This window comes from Balaenoptera acutorostrata, chromosome 8 (assembly GCF_949987535.1).
Source record: "Balaenoptera acutorostrata chromosome 8, mBalAcu1.1, whole genome shotgun sequence".
NCBI lineage: Eukaryota > Metazoa > Chordata > Mammalia > Artiodactyla > Balaenopteridae > Balaenoptera > Balaenoptera acutorostrata.
In genome coordinates, this window is record NC_080071.1 from 64887603 (window position 1) to 64913231 (window position 25629).

Consider the following 25629-nt stretch of genomic DNA (forward strand, 5'->3'; position numbering starts at 1 on the left):
TATCAAGAGCTCTCCAGTTCCATGGCAGCACTAGGCTCATGGGCAGAGAAACTGAATGACCAGACTGGGTGGGCTGTTAGAGTGACTGTTTAGTCCAAGGGACTTTGGTACCCAAGAAGGACAGAGGACAGTTGGGGAAAGGAAGATGTCGGGAACATTCTCCCTCTCCATCTTCACAACAGTTCTCTGAGGTGGGTATTATTATTCCTGTTGCTCAAAGGAAGAAATTGAAGTGGAAAGAGGACACATAAGCCTTCTCAAGGCCACCAAGCATTGTAATATAAATGCAGTGGGGTGCTTGATTTCCTTCATTTGGAGGTTAACTGTTCTCTTCCTGGAAGATCAATAAGGAAAAGTGGGTTTAGATTAAAACAAGAGAGAGAGATTACTTGTATGTAAGGAACACAGTAGATCTCCACCAGTCAGGGTGAAAATCCCTGGAATGGCTGCATCCAGAGACTCTGATTTGTAAGAAGGCCACAGAGTGCCACTGAGCCTAAGCGGTGTCCATGGGTGCCATGGGAATGGGACACAAACAGGGAAACAAAAAAAGGGGGGAAACATTACTGGGTTTTTTCTTTGATTGCTAATGAGCACTGGCACAGAAGTGGACTTTTCATGTGTGGGTTTGTTGGGTTGTACAGTGTGGAGACCTGGGCTTGTCAGTCTGATAACCTCTCAACAAGTATTTATAGGTGGTGTGAACTGAGATTACTGCCCAGGGGTCATGGCATTTCTCAGGATTTATAACTGTCCAACTAACAGTTGGGACGTTTGTAGTTTGATGTGCGTTCCAAACCTTTGAATTTTATGCCCTAGATTAAGAACTTCCATATATTATTCTTACTAGTCTGTCAGTTCTCACCTTAGGCTGCATCTGGGGGGTTGTTGAATCTCCCTAAAAGTTAATGCTGTGGAAAGTGAACAGAAATGCTAAATCAAGCACGGGAACAGTGCTGCCTGGCATTTGTACGAAACAAAGCTTCTGTCAGCTGTACCAGTGCTGTGAGCACTGTAGGTGCTGAATCATGAGTCTGGAGAAGAGAAGATTGCATGAGACCTTTACAGACTCAGCAAATGAACCACCTTTGCAGGCTGCGGTAACCTGATCCAAACTTCTCACTAAGAAGGTCTTTTTTTTTTAAAGAAATGAAATAACTAATTGGCCTTCAGAGGTCATTTGAGGTCCCAAATGGAGGCCTTATCATGAATAAGACACGTCAAATCTTGCATCAGTTGTAACTAAAACTTAAAACAAAGGGTATTTTAACTCTGACAAAAGAAGTGTTCATTGCAGTTTGTTTTTGTATTCATTGCTTTTTTCTTATTTATGACCCATTTTCTCCAGTTTATATACCCAAACTTACTTGCTTTATATGTAATGAATGAATGGTAACAGTCTGTTTTTTATGTGTATGTATCTATACAAACACTCCAAAACCTGAGATGATATGGTACACATTATCTTGTGGGAGAATTTTTTAAGCTAACAATATTATAAACATTTTAGCATGCATTAAAAATTCTTCTAAACTTTTATTTTTAAAAAATGTATCATATTGTTTCCAATTCATTTGCTATAATTTGTTTAATCCCATAGTGATAGACATTTAGATTGCTTCTACTCTTTCCCTGTACAAATAACTTTAAGGAAAGACCTTCCAGATACATTTTGAACACTTCTTTAATAATTGATTAAGGATTAATTTTGAGAATGGAATTTTCTGGGTTAAAGAGTTGGTATATTTTTAAGGCTTTTGCTACATATTGACAGTTTTTTTTTTCTGAAAGTTTGTATAAATTCACGCTCCTACTACCATTACGTACACGTTTTTAAAAGCATGTTTTTAAACTTCACATTGCCTTCCATGGTTGTTTAAGAAAATCTTTGTATCAAGTACCAGAAAAGAAAATCAGTATGTAAGAATGGCTAGATTAAATAAACCTGTTTTTACACCCGTGCAACCTTTCTTCCAAAGATCTCAAACTATTTAGACAAAAGTACATGCGTGTGCACGTGCACACACACACACACACACACACACACACACACACACCATTATTCACATGACTAGGGAGGAACAGAATCACTAATAAGCTACTTGGCTTTGAAGTGAAATCTAAATGTGGACGTTTAAAATATTCTGGGAATTAGAGTCGAACAAAATGATGAACCACACTTTGGAGGAACCTGTCTAGGTCTTCCCATATCACAGCTATGAAACCCCTACCTAGTTCCCACTTCTAGTTAAGAAGAGGCTAAAGTCTTAGGCTTTTACTTTTATTGGACGAAAGTGGACTAAATGGGCTTCTTTCCATGTGAAGCAAATATAGGAACTAGAGAGATCAACAGGTTAAGTAGGCAGTATAGAATAGGTGCCAGGTATTAGTAAACGCACGTGGAAGAACTTTCCTTCTGCACCAACAGAGCGATAGCTTTTGTTAGAGTTCCTAGCACAGTGCTTTGCACACAGTATGTGACAAAACAACTTTGTTGATTTGTTGGTCAACTTCGTTGATGAGCCTATTAAAAATAAGCTAATTTTTAGTGTGTCAGTTCTTCTAAAGGAGTTAGGCATCAGTATGATGGTATAATAGTTATTTTCAAATTTTATATATTTCTATTAAATCCCTTTTAGGTGAACCATTAACTTTAAATGCTTACTAATACTTTGGTTTCTCTTCCTATGAAAAGAACTGCCACCTGGCCAACAGTGTAAGACTGAATAGATAGATACAGTACTTCTGTCCCTACTTCCCTTTACTACTCTTCACCCTTATGGGGTGGGGAAATGGTCCTTTCCCAGCTCTATTTTCTCACCCTGGCTTCTTCCTGTCCCCTTGCTCCCTCTTGCCCAGGGAAAGAAGAGCGACTTAACTGATGGGAAGGAGCTGCGCACAACTACATAGTCCTTTCCTCCCTTTTTTGGGTGAGATCCACCTCCCTACAGGAAGAGCACGTTTTCTCTACTTGTTCTCAGTTGTGCAGTGGCAGCCCTTGTGGGTGTGGGTGGGTTGGGGGAGGGTGTTGGTTATCCCATGTTGTCTGTGCCTTGGTGGGTAAGTCTGGCTAACTTAGGGGGCAGCATTAGTAGGCCCACTGGATTCTCAGCTGATCCTCTCCTCCAATGTAGCAACACTAAAACTGAAGGTGATATTTGGATCCCTATTTCACCTTTGTCACTCCCTCATTTGATTTTAAACTTGGATGGGTACTACTTCACACCCTCTAGGGTGGCTGTAACCAAAAACATGGACAATAGCAAGTGCAGGCAAGGATCTGGAGAACTGGAGCCCTCAAATACTGTTGATGGGAATGGAAAATGGTGGATCTGCTTTGGAAAAGAGTTTGGCAGTTTCTCAAAAAATTAAGCATAGAATTATCTTGTGACCCAGCAATTCTACATCTCGGTATATATCCAAGTGAATTGAAAATGTCTGTCCAAGAAAAAATTTGTACATGGATGTTTATAGCAGTGTTATTCATAATAGCAAAAAAATGGAAACAAACCAAACGTCCATCAGTTGGTGAATAAATAAACAAAATGTGGTGTATTATTCAGCTATAAAAAGGAATGAAGTACTGATTGATACATGCTACAACATGGATGAATCTTATAAACATTACGCTAAATGAAAGAAATTAGTTGCAAAGGACCACATATTATGTGGTTCCATTTATTTGAAATGTCCAGAGGAGGGAAATTCATAGAGACTGAAAGTACATTAGTGGTTGCCAGGGCCTGGGGGAGGTTAGGGAGGTATAAGGAGGAAGGGGGAATGACTGCTAATGGGCAAAGGATTTCCTTTTGAGGTGATGAAAATATCCTGGAATTAGAAAGTGGTGATTGTTACACAGCCCTGTTTTAATATACTAAAAACCACTGAATTATACTCTATAAAAGAGCATCTCAAAATAAAAAACTTCTCAGGTAGGTCATGGGAGTTTATCTACCCACTGTCTCAACAAACGTAAATCCTCTGGTCCTTTCAGATTGGTCTTGTCACTTGGACTCATGAAGAAGCCATTCTTATTTATCTATTAAACAGATATTGATTTCACTCACTCTGATCTAGTCACTGATCTAGGGGCTGGATGTGCATTAGTGAACCAAGCAGATAAAAATCCCTGTCCTTGTGGGTTCTATATTCTATTCTCGCCTTTGTTCTTTTGTCATTTTAATCACGTCTCCCTCCTAGAATGTTTTTTATGCTTTCCATATTAAATCATTACCATGGTTCAGCTCAAGCTCACTTCATCCATGAAGGCTTCTTGGCAGGGACTGTTGTCAGAGGCAATGGGCTTCTGCGGGCAAAGCTCCTGACTGGGAGGCTAAAAAAACTCGCCAGGAAATCAAGAGAGCAGACCACACTGGCTCCTCACAAAGCTATTTTAAATTTGAATAATATGATTTGTGTGAACTATTAAAAATGTATATAGCATTAAAATATATATAGTACAGCCAAACTGTTCTCATACCCGAACATGTTTTTCCCCTTGAGTTTAATGAAGGTAAATAATTAAACTGGTGTTTTGTTCTCAAGTTGTCCAATTCTCTGAAATATTTTTTTGTATCCTTATTCTGTAGTATTCAAATTCAGGTACATGTGTCCCATTATAGATTTTTAAAAATTTTTATTTATTTTTGGCTGCGCTGGGTCTTTGTTGATGCGCGTGGGCTTTCTCTAGTTGTGGTGAGCGGGGGCTACTCTTAGTTGCAGTGCACGGACTTCTCATTATGGTGGCTTCTGTTGTTGTGGAACGCAGGCTCTAGGCGCGCAGGCTTCAGTAGTTGTGGCACGCAGGTTTAGTAGTTGTGGTGCATGGGCTTAGTTGCTCCGCGGCATGTGGGCTCTTACTGGACCAGGGCTCGAATCCGTGTCCCTTGCATTGGCAGGTGGATTCTTAACTACTGTGCTACCAAGGAAGCCCATAGATTATTAAAAACTTATTTCTTTTTTTGCAGCCAGCCCAATGATTTATTAAACAGATTGATATATCATGCTGGTTGACAAGTTTGAAGTATTTAAAGATATGCATATAGAATAATCACTTGAGTGTAGTGTCAGAGTTTTTAATTACCATATTCAGAACCTGGAATATCATAATATACACATTGGTGAGATGTGGCCTGTGGAGTTTCTTTTCAAATGTTTATCCAGATGTACAGGAGTTGATTGAAAACATCAGTGCCTGGTCACCATGAATGCCCAGGTTTATGAGGGTTTCTTAAGCAATGACGATAATAAGAATTGGCTGATTGAACTTTACTGAAGCAGATGAGATAATTAAACAGACACAAAGGTGGGGCAATTTTAAAATAAATTATATTGAAATGATAGATTCTGATTCTAATAGGTTCTATTTAAAATGAGTAAAATCAAAGGGGAAGGTGGGGGAGGGATTAATTAGGAGTATAGGGTTAAAATATACACAGTACTATATATAAAATAGATAACCAACAAAGACCTACTGTATTGTAGCACAAGGAACTATACTCAATATCTTGTAATAACCTATAATGTAAAAGAATCTAAAAAAGAATATAGATAGATAAGCTGAATAACTTTGCTGTACACCTGAAACTAACACAACATTGTAAGTCAACTATATTCCAATTTTAAAAAAGAACAAAAAAAAGTGAAAAAAATAAAGTGAGTAGAATCAAATCATTCCTGTCATTCAGTCAATAATACCAGGGAGCCAAATCTTTTTTTTCCCTCCCCAAGTTATCACTAGACTCACAGAGCTGTTACACATCTGATTAGGAAATGTGTTAAAGGATGCACGTGACTTCGGTGTTTCATTATTTGCGGGAGTTGCCTGATGGCTTCCAATGGGGTTGTTTGAGCATTATCTGGCTTGTGGGATTTTATGTGGAAGTGGTGGGCTGAGAAAGTTGGGGAGCATGCTTACTAGGATTTTTAAGTTCCTTTGACTACCCAGTAATCTTCATTTATTAGATGTTCATTTTTGTTGAATATAAGTAACTGACTGTTTTTAATCTGAAAATGCTGATGCCCGTGGAGGCACACATAGACTTGTGTCATGTGCTGAATGAGCCCTTTTTGGTTCTCCTGCCTGCTGTTTGCCTAGTCACAGATCTGTGATCCACGCATAAGTGGTGATCTCGAAGGGTCTGGCCAGCACTCTTGAACTATCTGAGGCCTTCCTGATTGGAGAAAGAAACACTGGAGCCTGAAGTTGTGGGATTTAGTTTGGCTTTTTGCTGTCTTTGGCAGAGCCTTTTAGCACTTTGTGAGTGTCTTCCTATTTGTGCATAGAGATAGCAGTTACAGTGAGACAGTGAGGGTTCCAGATGGCTAGCTTCTTGGGCGGAGGCACCCCCAGAGCTGACTACTCAGTGTCTTCGTTAACGAGGCCCTCTGCAAGGGGCCCCTCTGCAGTGACCCGCTCCTGTCATCCTGATATCCAAGAGGGAATACGTCTTCTTAACAGGGATTTATTTAATATGAAATACCCGAAGATGTTACTTTGTAGTGGTGTTAACAAAATGCTGCATAATCTGGAGAGTTGCCAAACAGTATTTTTCTGGTAATGCTTTCTCAAAAACTTGGTATAAATTTAGCAATAAGAAACTCAGAAAATCCTCTAATGCTACTAATACTAACACTAAATTAGAACCTGCCAAATTGCTTAGAGTGCTTAATATAATTCCACAATTTAGATATTAAAGCTTTCTTATGATGACAAACATCAGGGATTAGATGTTACCACAAATATCATTTAAAGTCCAGAAAATATGGTGATCCACATCCAGATATACAGTGAACCAAACAGTTCCCTTCAGATAATATTCTGCCTTAGTTAAAACAGGTACCAATGACCTTTATACTGAGAGAGCATTAACCTTCAGCAAGTGAATGAAACTAAAATCTAAGAAAGGACTTGGAAATATTTTCTGGGGGGAAAAAGATTGTTTGTAGGAAAATCTAAAAAACAGAGCTTGTCTTAGAAAGGTCAAGTAAATATGACAGTGTTTGCTGTGTACTTCTAACAATCACCTGACTTAAGATAGCCTTTTGGTGTGACACAAAGTGCTAAATAACTGGTTTCATGGAATTTACAGTTACCTATGGTTGTTTTTAGAATCATGGGAAGAGTCTGAAATTTAATTGCCGAGTATTGACCTGGATTCTCAAATTACTGAAATGTGTGATACCATTTGTGCTTATAAGTTCCAGAGTTGAAAATGCAAATAGAACTTGACATATTATATAGAAGTGAATATTTATATACAGAGTTGCTCTTTGAGAATGGAAAAGCAATCCTTTACAAAATAGTAAAAATATTATAATACCAATTTTAGAAACCAACATTGAAACTGTGTATTATAGTTACTAAAAGGAAACAAACTGAGTTGGTTGGGGAGTGGTCATTTGATGTGTGGGTGAACCCCTTTAGGCACTTAAATAGCCTCTGAGGCTATTGTAATACAGTTTAATAAGCAGTGATCAAGATGAATGTAAATCATTAATAAAAAGTCAAAGTCAGTATTCTCTTTAAGGAATTTGTGATTAACATATACACACTACTATATATAAAATAGGTAACCAACAAGGACCTGCTGTATAGAACAGGGAACTATATTCAGTATTTTGTAATTACCTATATGGGAAAAGAATCTGAAAAAAATGAGATATATATATATATATGTATAACTGAATCCCTTTGCAATACACCTGAAACTAACACAACATTGTAAATCAACTATACTTCAATATAAAATAAATAAATAAATAAAAGAAAACAAATAGGAAGCTTCTGGTTAGGCAATGTGGATTCAGTACTTATATTTATCTCAATTTCCTGGTAATAACCCACTCAAATAACAGTTAAGGAATTTTAAAAAGGGTATAAACTCACAAGGATAAAGACAAGAGAAGAGAAGACAGCTGACCAGAGGTGTCCATAAAATTGTAGGTGATAGAAAGCAGACGGATGAGGAGTAATTGTCTTAGGTTTGAGTTTTTTCTTGCTTTGCTAAGTTCCACTGGGACAAAACCAAGCAGAACAAAGCCAACTTGTGTCCCTGCACCCAGAAAGCCCCAGGAATGGAAGGTGCTAGAAAACAGAAGGATTGGTTGAAAGTCTACATGGAGAAGGTACTAAATTCCTGATCTGCTCCCTACCCCAGATAGACAGGCAGCCATTCCTTCTCTACTCTGGTAGAAGAGCTCAGCTTGTAGAGAAAAATGGAAACGAGGGGGGTTATCAGAGAAATAATAGACGTTTCCCAGAACTGAAGCGCATGCATTTTCTTTTTTAAAATATTTTAATGGATATATTATTTATTACCTGCACTGCCACAGGCTCAAATATGTTTCATGAAGAGTCTGAGGTTTTGTTTTTTTTAATTTTTATTTTATATTGGACTATAGTTGATTTACAATGTTGTGTTACTTTCCGGTGTACAGCAAAGTGATTCAGTTACATATATTATATATGAATCCATTCTTTTTCAAATTCTTTTCCCATATAGATTATTACAGAATATTGGGTAGAGTGCATTTTCTTGATTCAAAGGTGCCACAGAGTGCCCAGTGCAATCAGTAAGCAAAGTCCCCACTGAGGCACATCCTGAGATTTCGTGAAAATGGGTGTGAATAGAATTTCCTACAGTCTTCTTGAAAGGGGAAAAATAGATTGTATAGACAATGTCAACAATTAGAATCATTTCCAGTTCTCAACAGCAACGTTAGAAGCTTTAAGACTGTGCACAATGCCTTTGAAACGCTGAGAGAAAATAATTTCCAATCTAGAATTCTCTACCCACCCACAAGATCAATCTAGTGTGAAGATAGAAAAAGGGGTTTTCAAACATGCAAGTTCTCATCAAATTTATCTTCTACAAACACTTTTTCAACAAATTACCAGGGGATATATACCTCCAGGAAAGGGGACCATGAATGGAGAAGACATGGGATCTAGGATTCAATACAGAAAGGGGACAAAGGAGTTCCCAGGATGGTGTTACAGACAAGTCCTGTAAGGCAGCTGTGCATCAGGCCCAGCAGGAGGGTGAAGCAGGAGGGGTGTCTCCAGGAACAAAATGGCTGTGATAAATTACCTGATGTGCTTGACCGTACTAGAAGAGTTGTAGATAATGTTTTAGATAATAGGGTCTATGTATGTGCTAAATACATGGAAAAGCAAAGAAGAAAATAAAAGTTCTCGAAAAAATTTAAAATGGAGCAAAAAAGACAATGTAATCAGAGTGGCACAGCTATGAACAATATGTGCATAGTCATAATACAAACACTAAATATCAATTTAACCAAAAGCCTGTGATGTGTGTTGGAATGTATGGGGGGTGAGAGGGGATTTCAAGATTCTATATTAGGAAGGTAATTTCTAAAGTGAATTAAATCAGGACATAAAAGTATAAATATTCCATTCAGAAATACATTGGTAAACAACAGAAGAAACAGCTAAAAGTGTTAAAAATGTGTCGGTGGTGAGAGAAAGCGACAGGAAATTGCTGTGTTTTTTAAAACAGTCCTCACAGTTACTATTTGCCTTTGAAAACTAAGTTCATATATTATTTCTAAGAAAATTTAAAAACTGATTTTAAAAGGTAAGAAAGCAAATCCCCAAGCTTTGTGTAGTTTTCCATAAAAAATGATTCTAAACAGCACCTTTGGGGGCCTCTCCTCAGTGATGTAGAAGACTTTATTCCCTAACAATGTCTGGTAAGTGTCTACTCCCTCACATGCTTAGGGAAGGTATATAAGTTGTTCCAGTTGCATTGGTGTCTTATTCCTCTGTTAAAGGCTTTTCTCCTTCGTTACATTGAATATACACCTGCTTCTTATAGAAAAGTTGAAAAATTGTCTAGTGCTCTTTGAGATTTCCTATCAAACAGGAGGAATTTCTAGGATCATCCTTGCCTTTCTTTTTTGCTTTACAGAATCATCCCAAAGAGTGAATCGTGATGGAGAAAGCATAATTTATCAATGAAATCTTCTTCTGCATTGCAGGGTGGAGAGCACTGTTATTACCATGGAAACATCAGAGGTATCAAGGACTCCAGGGTGGCTCTGTCGACCTGCAATGGACTTCAGTATGTGGGACTGTCATTGGGAGAATGAACTTGGTTTCATCCATTCACCCTTTGCATCTTGTCTTTCATAGTTATTTTAGTGACTCTTCTGTACCAGTCCTGGGTTACAGAGTGGATGTGGAGTCATGAACAAGGAAGGCAAAGTCCCTGCTCTCTTAACACATAGAGTTTGCCGGTGATTTAGAGATTAAACAAATGACTATACAGATTATTATTTAATTGCCATTTTGGTGGGTACTGTGAAGGGGAAGGACAGGGACTTTTGGGATGACCGACCCTAGTCCAGAAAGGTTTCCCAGAGGTATCCCCCAGAGGAACTATCACTCAACGTAACCTAAGGATAAGCAGGAGGTGGCCAGGCAAGGGTGGGGTTCGAAAGAGAGGAGCCCATGCTTCGGCTTTCAGGCAGGCTCTCAAAAAACATCTGTAGGTGCCTTTTATTTTATTTATTTATTTTTTAAATTTTATTTATTTATTTTTGGCTGTGTTGGGTCTTCGTTTCTGTGCGAGGGCTTTCTCTAGTTGCGGCGAGCGGGGGCCATTCTTCATCGCGGTGCGGGGGCCTCTCACTATCGCGGCCTCTCTTGTTGCGGAGCACAGGCTCCAGGCGCGCAGGCTCAGTAGTTGTGGCTCACGGGCCCAGTTGCTCCGTGGCATGTGGGATCTTCCCAGACCAGGGCTCGAACCTGTTTCCCCTGCATTGGTAGGCAGATTCTCAACCACTGCGCCACCAGGGAAGCCCCTGTAGGTGCCTTTTAGACTCGAACACAGTAACACTTCATGTAAAGGTCTGTTGTGGCCATGTGATAAAAGGGATCTTGAAAATCCTGTCTCCACACTTTATAAAAAATCCTGTGTCTCTCAAAATTAAATGTGATTTTCAACACAGAGTCTTAATGGAAATTCGCAATTTGCAAGCATAAAGATACTTCTGTTTGCCTCTTCAGAATCAGATGGTTTTAGCTTTTTCTTATACATGAAGAACCTATTTTCTCACAGATGATATTGGATTTGCATAACAAATTTGTGCTAGTTGTACATGGTTCTGTAATAATAACTTGAGATACTGGAACAGCATGAATAGTTCTATCCCAGTTTAATCTTCTTATCTGTCCATTTAATTTCAAAAACTAATTATGCCAGGTACAATGTGTATGCTCTTGGTGTACACTTTTTACACTCTCTGTAGCCTATACGCTGTCTAGTGCAGTGCTGGGACCACAGTGTGATTCCATGCAGGTATGTGAATTTGATTTGGGACAGTATAAAGGTATTTATTCAGATACACTCTTTATTTTTAAAGACATACTATGTGTGCTATATTTGTTAACTGTCTCCTCCTGTGGTTTCTTTTCATAGTGGTATGTTTGAAGATAATACCTTTGTGTATATGATAGAACCACTGGAGCTGGTTCATGATGAGGTGAGTCTGAGCTGGTTCATGATGAGATGAGTCTGACTGTGACATCAGTTTCCTTATGGTTTCCTTTTCCTTACTTTTCCAGCATCTTTGTTTTTGAGCAATAAAGAGACAATCCGGTAGATTTCAAAGTGCATTTATCTATAGCACCTTATTTCACACTTGGACTGATACCATGAGTTTTGAAGCTGAAGTTACACATCCCAGGCCACATGCCAGTAAGGCATGGTAAGAGGCATCAAACCTAGGTTTTCTGAAGCTAAGACCAGTTCTTCCCAGTCTACTGAAAGAGCAGAGAGGATGCTTTATTTTGTACTGACCACCTTGTTTTCCTTTAAGCTAGCTTTTATTCTCACGGTCTTTAGATAATTGTATGACTGCAAGCAAGTACATAACTTTTGTGAGTCTAAGAATCTTCAGTGGGGAAATCTGTGGGTTGAACTATGATTACATTATACAATATTAGTTTTCTTTTGAGATAGGGGAGAAAATAATGTTAGGAGTCATGTATAGGCCAGCAACCTAGATAAGAAATCAAGAAGGCATTATGCTGAGTGAAATAAATCAGCCAGGGAAAAACAAATACTGTATAATTTCACTTACATGTGGAATCTAAAAAAACTGAACTCACGTAAACAGAGAATAGATTAGTGGTTACCAGAGGCCAGTGGGGGAAATGAGTGAACGTGGTCAAAAGGTCAAACTTCCAGTTATAAGATAAATTCTGGGGATGTAATGTACAACATGTAACTATCGTTAACAATACAGTATTGTATATTTGAAAGCTGCTAAGAGAATAGATTTTAAAAGTTCTCATCACAAGAAAAAAATGTGTAACTATGTGAGGTGATGGATGTTAGCTAAACTTACTGTGGTGATCATTGTGTAATATATACATATATCAAATCATTATGTTGTATACTTTAAACTTATCCAATGCTATATTTCAATAAGATCTGAATAAAACTGGAAGAAAAGTAAATCATGTACTCTAATCATATTGCTCACTAATAGAAGGCAACCAAATTTAATATTTAATATATATATATTAAAAAATATTGTAATGAAGGCTTTCTACATACTGGGTAGTATTTTAGGTGCTGGGGATACAGTGGTGAACAAAATAGACACAGAGCCTGAGCCTAGTAGGGCTTGTAATCTACAGGGGCAGAGACAGGAATAAATAGGTGAATAAGTAATTGCATATGGTATGTTACATAGTGCATGCTAAGGAGAAAAAATGAAGCCAGGAAAGTGGAGAGGAGAGTTAAAATTTATATTTTAACACACAATGAGGTGGTGAGTTTTGAATGAAGACCCTCAGGAAATTAGGGGGCTGGAAAAGCATTGCAGGAGAAGAGCAAATGCAAAGGCCCTGAGGCAGGAGTATTCCCAGTGTGTTCTAGGAACTGTGAGGAACCCAACTAGGTTGGAGAGGAGCAGACAGGGGACAATGGTAGGAGGTGAAGGCACTAAGAGGTAACAGTAGGGGAGTCATATCAGTGAAAATAACTGCTAATGGGAAAAGAATATTTTGAAAGTGATAGAGTCAGGATATTGCAATCATTGATGGGGAGCAGAAAATGTTTTTTTTTTTAATCTTTAGAGATTTCAAATGTAGACAAAATAATTTTGAGACAGGAAACAGTCATTCAGGCTATTGACAAGAACAGTTGACAAACGTTTATTTTCTTTATGTTGCTGTGTATGTATGAATATGGGGTAATTTCAAATTTGAGGCAGAAGAGTCATTAAGTTTTAAATGTTTTATGTTTGAATAAACCAGTATTATTTTTCAACTAGTAATTATAAAAATTACCAGATAATGAAGACCATCCCACCTAGATAAAGACATTTTGATTAAGTAAAATATTTTTCCCCATTTTACTCCAATTGTAGGTAGATAACCTGTACACAGCAAAATTATTTGACTCATACAGAAAAAAATTGACTTTGATTTCTGGCATTGATTAATGGCCCTGTGAATCTAAAACAAAACAAAACAAAACAAAAACAAAAACAAAGAACAAACAAAAAACCCAAAATAACAACTCCCTAAGCCTTGAGTTTTTAAATAGGTAAAATGAGATAATTTTTCATTACCTCCCTAGTAGGACAATTTTACACATTTGATGAATTAATAAATATATGTGACTATGTCTATTAAACTCTTGAAGAGATTTATAAACTGTTATTATCATAATGTTTAAAGCATTGGTTTTGCATTGTTAAACCCATAATCATATTCTTTAGGAGCTGATTGTTATATACTTCATGCCTTTTCTTTTTTGCCTTCCTTTTTTACTGCCTGCCTTTCATTCATGATGTAATGATTACATAATCATGTAATGATTTATCCTCATTTTCTTCATGGGTAGAGGGAAAGGAACAGTGCTTGAAACTTTAGTCAGTTTTTAAAATTATGTTGCTAGTTGTGTTTCATCACTCTATGTATCTTTCTTTTCACCTGATGCCAGAATAAAGAGTTTAGTCTACTTGAATTTAGATTTTTTTAAAAAATGCAGTCCATTAAAAAAAAATTATTTATTTAGGCTATGTTGGGTCTTCGTTGCTACCCGTGGGTTTTCTCTAGTTGCGGCGAGCGGGGGCTACTCTTCGTTGCGGTGCGCGGGCTTCTCATTGCGGTGGCTTCTCTTGTTGCGGAGCACGGGCTCCAGGTGCACGGGCTTCAGTAGTTGTGGCGCACGGGCTTAGTTGCTCCGCGGCATGTGGAATCTTCCCGGTCCAGGGCTCGAACCTGTGTCTCCTGCATTGGCAGGCGGATTCTTAACGACTGCGCCACCAGGGAAGTCTGAATTTAGATTTTTGATGTTTAGTTTATTATTATTAATTTTAGTATGCTTTATAATAAGTCCAGTAATATGGATCAAGTATTTATAGTAAGAATTCATGTTATTTCTCAAGTAATAAATAAAGAGCAAAACTTTTCATTATTGTAAGTCTTTTAGGTAATCTATTAAGAACACTTTTAAAAATAACTTTTCTGATTATAAAACACTGTAAGGAATTTGGAAAAGCAAATTAAGCAAATACTTAGCCAAATAATAATTATACATCATCCCATCCCCCAGAGATAACTTCTCCTCACCTTTCAGTGTACATTCTTCCAGTGTTTCAATGATATGTTCCCATATTTTCAAAATTAAATTGGATCATTATTTTGTAATATAATTTTAACTCAACAATATATCTCTCTGAGCCTCAATATTTTAATTTGTAAAATGGGGATAAAATATGCACGTATGGAGTTCTTATGAGGATTAAATTGGCTGACACATACTATGCACTCAGTAATGGAAGCTAATAGTAGTGATGGAAATAAGACTTTTCTAAAAGTGTAGTATCTAGAGCAACGGATATGAATATTTTCAAGATTGTTGATAGAATTGCTAAATTTCTCTCTGAACTATGCTACCAATTTACTCCTACCAGCAGTGTGAAAGTGTTTTGCCTTGCAACTATCATTGACTAGAGTTATCATAATTTTTAAACCTTTGCCAACTTGATGTCAGTAATTGGTATATCTTTTTATTTGCATTTTGAAAGAGTGTTCAAGTAGTATTCACCTTTTAAAAAATATATTCATTGCCCATTTGTGTTTTTTTCTTGTGAATTTCCTATTCATGGCTTTGAAGAAAGCCAAGGTTTAAGAGTAGCTAATGAAACTATGCTTTTATCTAAACTGGGGCAATTGGATGATGCTCTATTTTATTTAAAATTCAAGTTTCAATAAACCGTCTACTTTTCATTTTTGATAACTAACACATCAGCATATAAATGTTTCCATTTTAGGAAAGATATTAGAGAAAGTGCTAACACTGTTCCGTAGAGGTATGATCACATCTTGCTTTTTAATTGACTACAATTATTTTTGTTTCAGAAAAGCACAGGTCGACCACACATAATCGAGAAAAGCTTGGCAGGACAATATTCTAAGCAAATGAAGAATCTCAGTAAGTTTTAATTAAGGAAGCCACTCTATTTTATGTACTAGGAGCCTTGACTTGGAGCTCAGTGGACATGCAGGCTTGTTGGGAAATGGAGTAGGTTTGAGATCTGGCGTGAGCAGTGTGGGTGGGCAGTGGAGTGAACTGTGGATTTCATGTAATGAAGCATGGAGAGTCATTTCTGATGGAAAGACTGAAATATGAAGCCCAGAAGTAAAGCTGTGTTAGGAACTGGAGAGTGTGGCCAGATTTAACAGAGTGATTTACAGGGAGGTTCATCCTTAGATTTTCCTGGAAGTTTGCTGCTCTTTAACCAACTTGTAGTGTCTTATGCTCTCGTCCTGCGGCATCTCAAGCATGCTGATTTGGCAAAAGCTTCTTTTGGATTATTGGAGTATGTGATGTTACTTCTGTATGTTAATACCCCAAATCTTTAGTAATTTATGCAAAAGCTTATGCCAGACACTATTTTTAATTCTAAAATGAATTAAGCATAGTAGAATTCTTCTAAATTTTCAGATATCCAGGGTCAGGTGGTTGTAGATGAAATACGCATATTCCAAGGAGTCTTGAATAGCTCGTAAAGTTTTTCATGAGGTTTGGAAGAAAATTATACCTTTGAATTATATTAATATTTGTGACTATGAAAATGTGAAATATTTAATGATTGGCGTGCTTTTTTCACCTTAGTTTATTTTGATTTTGAGATGACAAATGCTATCAGTGCTGCTATTCCTTCGTATAATATTTTAAAAACATTCTCCCATTGAAATGCAGTCAAACATAAATTTTGGTATTCTTTTTCTTTTGCACAGGTATGGAAAGCAGTGACCAGTGGCCCTTCCTATCTGAATTACAGTGGTTGAAAAGGAGAAGGAAGAGAGCAGTGAATGTGAGTGTGGCGTTGAGTCGTAGGCGGGGCTCTTTCACTCAAATTGTGTGCCTGTCATCACACGGTGGCTAAGTGTACCTAAAACGGTTTAGATTTGGGCAATTTCCTCTTACAAACAAAACCCAAAACCAAAATACCCTATGATTTGAGTCTTATGGGCATGGTGCTTTTTATTCAGCTTTCCCTGTAAGTGATATAAGCTGATTTTGATGTTCTATGAACCCTGAAGGCATCTGAAGAATGTATTGTTTTAGCTCTGTTTTCAAAGCATTTTTCTTATGAAAATTGCAGTGCATTTTTTCTATTGAAAGCAGAGCAGGCTTTCTATTTGTTTATTTTTTTCTGGTATGACTTATCATATAAAATAATCTACTAACAAAAAAGTAGGGGAAGAGTTAGGTTTTGAAATGTTGACTAATCATGCTTATTTGTATTTTCTTTTCAAATTAAAAACAGTTATACCACAGTTTGAAGCTGGATGTGTTTTTCTGAACAGAATAAATCTCTTTGACCATTAGTATCATGATAGTTACTAGATAAGAATCATGTAATTATATAATCAACAACTGTCATAGAGCTCCCATGTATTGATAAATGTATAGGGGCTTTGTAACTGAAATTATCTTCCTAGTCTATTTCATAATAGATTAGAAAGCTGTAATGATGGGGACTGTTTAGTAATTACATGGTGAATGCTATGTAACCGAAAATTAATTCCATGGCATATAGATTACATGGTAATTTGCTAGATAACTTAATGAGTAATTATACTGAAAATTGCACACTTTAGATAATGTTTTGCTGAATGTACTTTTGTGAAAAAATTAGACCACCAGCCATCAAAAACTTGGTTGTAGGTCAAATCATCCTCTCTTTTATGAGCCTGTCTTTGTATTATGGTGATTATGGAAACAATTTTTTTTAACTTAGCGATCTCTTTTTGCTTACTCTTGAAGATGCAGTTGGTAATAAGTTTTATATAGGCTATTGATGTTTCACTACAGCCCGCCCCTATCAAATACAACTGATCAATGATCATGTACTCTGCCAACTACGAAAAGGAAATAAAAGTCCAAACGACAGCTAAAATCCTTAGCCCTTGCTCTTAAAGGATTATCTAGTAGTAATCAAAGTTTAGAAGAATTCAGAATATTGTAACTGTCAACGTTTGTTCCTTTGAGAAGTTGTGAGGTTAAGAATTAGTACATTATTATGAGAATTTCACTCCACTGAATTAAGGTTTCTATATGATTACATTGGTACCTGTTTCAGATGTATTGTGCTATTCTTATTAAAGTTTTGTGCAGTGTTTCTTTGAAGTTTTGAGTAGATGTGAATATTTTTATTGTATCTTAATGCCAAAGAAATTGAGATTTATTTATTTTAACAGAATTACACTGAACATTTTTCTCTAGAATATTTTTACATATAAAAATCAAATAAAAACAACATGAGCTTTCTCTATCTGGATGAATACTTTAATGATAATTAAATACAGTTCTTTTCCAAATACTTGCATGTTTACCCACACTTTACAGTCACTTTTTTTTTCATTTCCCTGACCAGGTTTCTTTGAGGATGTTCATAAAGTGAGCAGCAAAGAGTTCTTCTGAAATTCAAAGTCAGTCTACCACTTAACAGTCAGCATCAGAGATATTTTCTATCAACCACCATTTTGACCACATATTTTTATTTTCCACAGCCATCTCGTGGTGTGTTTGAAGAAATGAAATATTTGGAACTTATGATTGTTAATGATCACAAAACGGTAAGAATATAGAATCAATGAATTTTAGATCCGACAGCTTACTTAAGAAAGAATAATAATCTTTTGTTTACTTCTGTCAAAAACGTGATTCAAAAAAAAAAAAAACGTGATTCAGTGCTTAAAAGACATATGAAAACAATTATTGTCCTCCATTGGCCCCTCTTGAAGATAAAGTAGGAACTTTCTTAACCATACTCTGCATAACCATTTCCCTTATAAAATATCTTGGTTGATACCATATGACCCAGCAATCCCACTGCCGGGCATATACCCAGAGAAAACATAATTCAAAAAAACACATGCACCCCAATGTTCATAGCAGCATTATTTACAGTAGCCAGGAAGCAACCTAAATGTCCATTGACAGAGGAATGGATAAAGAAGATGTGGTACATATATACAATGGAATATTACTCAGCCATAAAAAGGAATGAAATTGGGTCATTTGTAGAGATGTGGATGGACCTAGAGAGTGTCATACAGAGTGAAGTAAGTCAGAAAGAGAAAAGCAAATATTGTTTAATAACGCATATATGTGGAATCTAGAAAAATGGTATAGATGATCTTAGGTGCAAAGCAGAAATAGAGACACAGACTTAGAGAACAAATGTATGGATACCAAGGGGGAAAGGGGTGGGGTGGGAGGAATTGGGAGACTGGGATTGACACATATACATTATTGATACTGTGTATAAAATGGACAACTGATGGGAACATGCTGTATAGCACAGGGAACTCACCTAGTGCGCTGTGGTAACCTAAATCGGAGGGAAGTCCAAAAGGGAGGGGATATCTGTATGTGTATGGCTGATACATTTTGTTGTGCAGTGGAGGCTAACACAACATTCTAAAGCAATCGTACTCCAATAAAAATTAATTAAAAAAATATTAGAGTTAAAAAAATATCTTGGTTGAAGCCTAGAGCATTCTGAAAGGTCTTGGTCAGTACGCTATTTGCTAGTACAGTTGTATCCACAGAGGCAGATGGCCGACTGAATCCATTGTAATGTACTGCACCAGATTATATAAGGCTCTTGAGCATCAGTGGATTTTGGCATCTTTGGGACTCCTGAAACCAATTCCCCTCGGATACTGAGGGACAGCTGTATACTCAGTACTTGTGCTGTGCTGGTAAATGTTTAATACCTGGCTCTCTGAAAAAAAGCCTTGATTTATAATGTTTGTTTATTTCCATGGTGTAAATACTCCCACCGTGGCTGATTTCAAGCTACCAAAGTGAGGTCATTAAATAAGGACCTGGGAAAAGATGCATCCAGTTGAATCCTGAACTGGTGGGAGCTGGCTCCAGCAACCCACTGCCCCACTTTCCAAACTGTTTAGGCCACTTGTAATTTTTGTTGTAATTACATAATTTAATTTTTTAAATTGTATAAACTAAGACAGAGTAATTTGCTTTATGAAAACTAAGTTACATTTCTGGAGAGACTTTATAAAGGTGAGACTCTTTAAGACATACCTAAGAGTCAGGTATAGGTGAAAAACTTGTGAAAGATTGCAGCAAAAATTCTGATTGCTTTGCAAATATCTTGAAGTCCTTGTTTTTCTTTAAGGAAATCAAAATTAGATTAGTAGACTATAGAATAAGGTTGTGTTTCATACAAAAATGAAAAAGTGAAATTCTAATCAGTAGAAAAGACCTTGAAACCATACATTTTTTAAAATGATGATTTAATTTATATTTAAACTTTTGAGTCTCTACTTTAACAGGTGTTTTCTATTAATTACCAAGCACTGGCTCAATTATGCTGAACATGAAGTTATGCAATAGCATACCTCTGAGTATGGTATGCAGATTTATTTTCTGTACCAGTAGCTTTTAAGTACATTGCTTGAGATATGTCGGTAAGAACCAGAATTATTGGAATTACATACAATTAAAAAAAAAGAATTACATACAATTTAGGACAGATCTTCCCTGATAGGAAGGAAAACCAAATGGGTGGGTAGCCGTTTTAGATAATGAAGGCTAAAATATGAGTTTCTGATGGACATTAATTTCCTTGAAACCCCAAGATAATTTTTTCATCTGAATTATTTTTGTTGATTGGGACATTGAGATTTTGTCCAGCTACTTCTCAATCCTTAACATTGTGGCATGTTGTGAAATTATGGCTTTAGAAGGTTAAACTTTTTCCAACATCCAATATATACTTTTAAAGTAGTGAAAATAATTAAGATATATACAGTGCCTTTAAATTCACAAAGTGCATTCACATACAGCTGGTAATTGATAGAAGAATTCTCCAACCCATGACTTGTAATTCCAAATCTCTGTTAAGAAAATATATGAAGCCATTAATCAGAGAGCAGATTTCAGTAACTATACAAATAGGAAATGATAATTTTTTAAACATTATATATATTTTGAATTTATTTGTAAATCTTTTAAAATGGGAAGCATTTAAATAATCTTGTCTTTATCTTATGAATAGCAAAATAATGCCCTCCTTTAAAATATTGTTTTTGTAAATAGAAAATTTCTAATATTATACTGTATAGTCTGTGATAAAGTTATGTTATTTAGACTACCAAATCTTTTAATGGTAAATTTTGGTAATTTGTTTTATTATTCTTATTAAAATGAGTGAGAACTAGGAATGTATACATCTATCTTTGAAACCAGATAAAACCCTGTAATTTGTACTGATAAGTTTGGAGGGAATACATGTTAGGAAATGAAAAAAAAATGAAAGCCTTTATTATTGAGTGATAATAATGCCTAAAGTAGAAAGAAATTACCTAAGAAGACTTCTATTGTTTTTTTTAATTGAAGTGTAGTTGATTTACAGTATTTCAGCTATACAGCAATGTGATAGTTACACAGATTCTTTTCCATTATAGGTTATTACAAGGTATTAAATATAGTTCCCTGTGCTATACAGTAAGTCCTTGTTAGATTTCTACTATTTAAATAAATATTGCATCGATGCAATAGAACTAAATAGATTCCTTTTTCTTTAAGACCAGGTTACACTCTAGTCCATAATAGTCCCAAATAAGTGTGTCATTTTATAAGAATTTTTTTTCTTTTGCGAGTTGAGAAAAGTTCTTTTTTAAAGGTGTGCTTTATACGAGATGAAGATAGTTTTTGAATTTGAATGCTTCAAAGAAGGGATGAATCAGAACATGGATCAGAGTACTTAAATTCATGTGTTGAAAGTAAAACTAAACTAGAATAATTGACATCTGTTCTTTAATAACTGGAGGTTTGCTATTGGATTTTAAAATGTCATCCCACTGACAGTACTCATTTTATAATCTTTGTGCTAGATGAGGCAGCACACTTACTTTGATAACTATCACCCTCAGGTTGAAAGTCAAGCTCTAATTTTAATTTTTTTCAAAAAGCAAATACCTTAAGGATTGTGTTTATTCAGACAGGAAAAGCAAATTTGGCACTTTAAATGTAAATTATTTTCAGTGATCGGAAAATGTGGAAATAAATTCTATCATAAATGGAGATTTCACGTTTTTCTTTGTAAAATTAATTCTCATTCATGAAGAAAGTAGAAACATTTGCCTACGTTTACATTCACACTTACTGCTTTAATTCAGAGTAACCTTTCTGAAAAAATGCAGATATCTTATTTTGAACAAGCATCATATATTATCAGTAGCTTTCAATTAGAAAAGAAAAATCCCTCAATTTTGTATAAAGCATTTTAGTAGCAGGCTGGCAGAGTCCAATTTGTGAGCCAATTAAAGCCTTATAGCGGTCTGCCAAACATTTCTTTGAGCCAGTTCAGCTCAATATAAATATTAAAAACCTTATTCTATTAGAAAATTAGTTGAAATATTTTAAAGTGCATGAAAAACAAATGTTTTTCTTACATTGTTGCTATATCCTTATGTATATAGGTGCAAACATGAAAGGATAGCTCATATACTTTTTAATTTAAACCTCATTTGGTTTTCCTTATTTGAAAGCCACTATATTTTATAGGAACCCAACATATTATGATTTCTCATCAATAATCATGATTTACTAGAAGCATACATAAACTATTTTATATGACTTGTTAACTGAACAAGTTTTATCTCCTATGTCAACCCAGGGTAAGCATTGAATTTCAGCTTTGTGATCTTGGATAAGTTATTTGTCCTCTCTGAGCCTCACTTTCCACATTTATAAAAATGGAGATAATAAAACCTACCTCACTGAGTTGTGAGGAGCAAGTATTTGTTGTAGGAGAAACACTAATGATAGCCCCTAATAAATCCTAGGTACTCAATTATATGGAATTTCAAGTGACTAAATCTAGTGGTTATTCTTTGTCCTTATCGTACTTGCCTTCTCAGTAGCATGGGACACAGTTGATTACTCTTTCCTGTTTGAAACATTTTCGTAATCTTTCAGCTTCTATGACACAATAGCTTTCTCACCTCACTGGCCATTTCTTCTTAGTCTTTTATGTCTGGCCTCTAGAGTTATGGGAGTGCCCCATAGCTTGATTTGGGGCTCTCTTTTCTTTCTATAACTCTTCGTCAAGTGATCACTTCCCATCTTAAGTCTTTAAAATATATCATGACTTAAATTCATCTCTCAACTTTATACTCTAGCCTTCTGTGTTCCATAGTTCTATATTCAACTGCCTACTTGACATCTTTACTTCAGTATTGAATAGGCATCTCACATTTAACATTTCTAAATCAGAACTCTTGGTTCCCTAGTTTTAAACTGCCCTCCCCCAGTCTTTCTCATTATTTTAAATGGCAGCTCCCCCACCCCCAGCTATTCAAGTTCAAAACCTAGGAGTCATCTTTTTTTTCTTCTCTTTCCTTACCTTCCAACATCCTATAATGATGTCCAGCCTTCATTATTTTTTAACCTGGACTATTGCAGCAGTTTCCCAACAGGTCTCTCTGCATGCATTCTTGACCCTTTCTAATTCACTCACCTCAGCAGGCAGAGTGATCTTTCTAAAAAGAAAACCAGAGGTAATTCTCTGGCGGTCCAGTGGTTAGGTCTCTGCACTTCCACTGCAGTGGGCACAGGTTCAATCCTTAGTCACGGAACTAAAAAATCCTGCAAACCACGTGGCCCAAAATAAAGAAAATCAGAGAATTGGAAGTTATAAATATGAAATAAATGGAAAACATCACATTTTAATAGACTTTTAAGGTCCTCATTGTTTTTAATTTACATGTCATGTTTTCCATGACCCTTATACTACAAAAAGACATATCCCAAAAGGACAAATAAATGTTCGGAAGCAAAGTAAAATTCATTTGAATAGATATGTAACACCACTGCATTAGAATAGGTGTCAGCTAATATTTTCCCTTTCTTTTTGTGATAAGTGCTTCTTCATGTCAGGACTTTTTTTTTTTTTAAGTGTACAATTCAGTGACATTTCGTACCTTCACTATATGGTGCAATCATTACCTCTGTCTAGTTTCAAAACATTTCATCACCCCAAAAAGACTTAATGTTGAGACTTTTGCTTTTACTGTGTTGGCCAAAAAGTAAGATGTTACAGAAAGACCCGAACAAACTTTTTGGCCAACCCAATATTTTAAATATCTATCTTTGAAGTTTTTCAGCTTGTGGAATTTGCTAGGCAGCTTAAAATGCTGAGCTCTTTACAACAACTTCTTTATGCTAAGTTTAAAAAAAAACTGTTAACATGTCTCACTGTGTCCTCACATGGTGGAAGGGACTAAAGATCTCTCTGGAGCCTCTTTTATAAGGCACTAATCCTATTCATGATGGCTCCACCCTCATAACCTAAGTACCACTCAAAGGTCCTATGTCCTAATACCATCATTTTGAGGGCTGGGATTTCAGCATGAATTTTGGGGGCACACAAACATTCACACCATTGCAAATATTATAAATAGTCATAAATTAATGAATGCTACTAATAACACAATACTAAGTTATTGCACATTTATCATAGGTTGTCAGTATGCTCAGTATTATTAAAAATATATATATCAGATCTATAAGCATTAAGACATATTCTTCATTTAAAAAACATTGTAACAGGGTTAAAGAGAGAATGAAATGAAGGGGGTCTGACAAATTTATAATGTGAAAATGGGCAAAGGAGAAGAAAAGAATATCATGATATTCCAACGTGGAAGTATTTTTAATCTTTATGAAGATGCATTATTTTTATAATTATAAATGAAGTCAAATTTTAAAGACATGGTGCAAACCTGATTCAGTAGTTTTGAGGATGTTTTTCTTTTTCCTCAGCAGAGGGCATGATCCCCCTGTGATAAACTTTAGTTTTTAAGTGTCCTCTCAAAGCCATATTAATTGCAGTACTCCTTGCTAAAACTGTAGCCCTTCAGATGTTATGTAATTATTCTATTAATTTACTTTATTTTCTTAAGTGATCATAAATAACCATAAGCAACTATACACTATCAGCACACTTCAGTTTTACTTTTTGTCTCTTCTTTGTTTTGACTTCTGAGCCGTCAAAAACAAAAGGCTTCGTTTGGAGAAGGCATTCTTCTGAAAGAATATACTAAAATGTACGACAGATGCATTCCATATCATGGACCGAATCTGAAGTGTTGCCTAAGAAATTTTCTTGATCTTTGTATGCGCTTGAATTCAAGTGAGGAGGGTGTCCAGTTGGGATTAAATTTCTTGATCTAAGCTCTTTATAAACTGGTAAAGTTCATTTCTGTGAAACAAACAAATAATAAAAAAAAAGGATTGCATTTGTTAGACATTGAGACTGAATTAACAGCTTACTTCTCAAGTGTAAAGTTTCTCACTCAGAATCACTAGGCTGTCTCCATTACCTGGAACATCATGGGTATTTTAGACAGTTATAGTTTTCCTGCCTAACAGAGAAATAAAATAAGAACACCACTATATCCAAACACGGCACAAACTGAATTCTGTATTTTTAATCCCCATTTCTACTATTGCTGTCAGATTTCTGTTTTTACAGAATTTTGAAATTTATCATTAAATTATGGTTTGACAGTGACTGGTATATCTTTCCCCCTCCCAGTATAAGAAGTGTCGCTCTTCTCATGCGCATACAAACAACTTTGCAAAGTCTGTGGTCAACCTTGTGGATTCAGTAAGTATCCTGGTTTTCTTGAACCTCTTTTTCCAAGATGGAATGGTTTATATCTCTGTTTGCTTACTTGCTGCTTTAGTTCTTTCTGAGACAAAAGTAAAAATGCTATCCTTATCTCATCTGGCTAATAAGAAATTATAGAGTGGTCTGATTCACAAAGGGCAGTGTTATCAGAGTTTCAGGGGACTGTTGAGTTATTCTTGGGATCCCAAAGATGCATTGATGTTGCTTCTAAGTGATGTCTACATATTATTGTCACAAGAGTCTAGATAGGACAAAAATACTGGAGAAAATTAGCTACCGAAAAGAGTGTAAATTAAACTTGGCAAATGAGACTTCATTAATAATAATCAGATGAGCTTATCGTCTTAAATATAAGGCAGAAGAACTAATAGATTGAGGTGGATTATGTTTGGAGGATACAGG

At 35.9% G+C, this 25629-nt stretch overlaps 1 protein-coding gene across 3 annotated transcripts in view; it reads left to right on the plus strand.

Annotated features, from left to right (window-relative positions):
• ADAM23 (ADAM metallopeptidase domain 23) overlaps positions 1 to 25629 on the plus strand; it is a 166172-nt gene that overhangs the window by 88985 nt on the left and 51558 nt on the right. For all 3 annotated transcript variants that reach the window (XM_007190594.3, XM_057551858.1, XM_057551859.1), the window contains exons 5-10: positions 10003 to 10085; positions 11445 to 11508; positions 15407 to 15479; positions 16289 to 16365; positions 18068 to 18133; positions 25132 to 25203. In XM_007190594.3, the coding sequence (XP_007190656.2) occupies positions 10003 to 10085; positions 11445 to 11508; positions 15407 to 15479; positions 16289 to 16365; positions 18068 to 18133; positions 25132 to 25203 (435 nt within the window). The remainder of the gene's footprint in view (positions 1 to 10002; positions 10086 to 11444; positions 11509 to 15406; positions 15480 to 16288; positions 16366 to 18067; positions 18134 to 25131; positions 25204 to 25629) is intronic.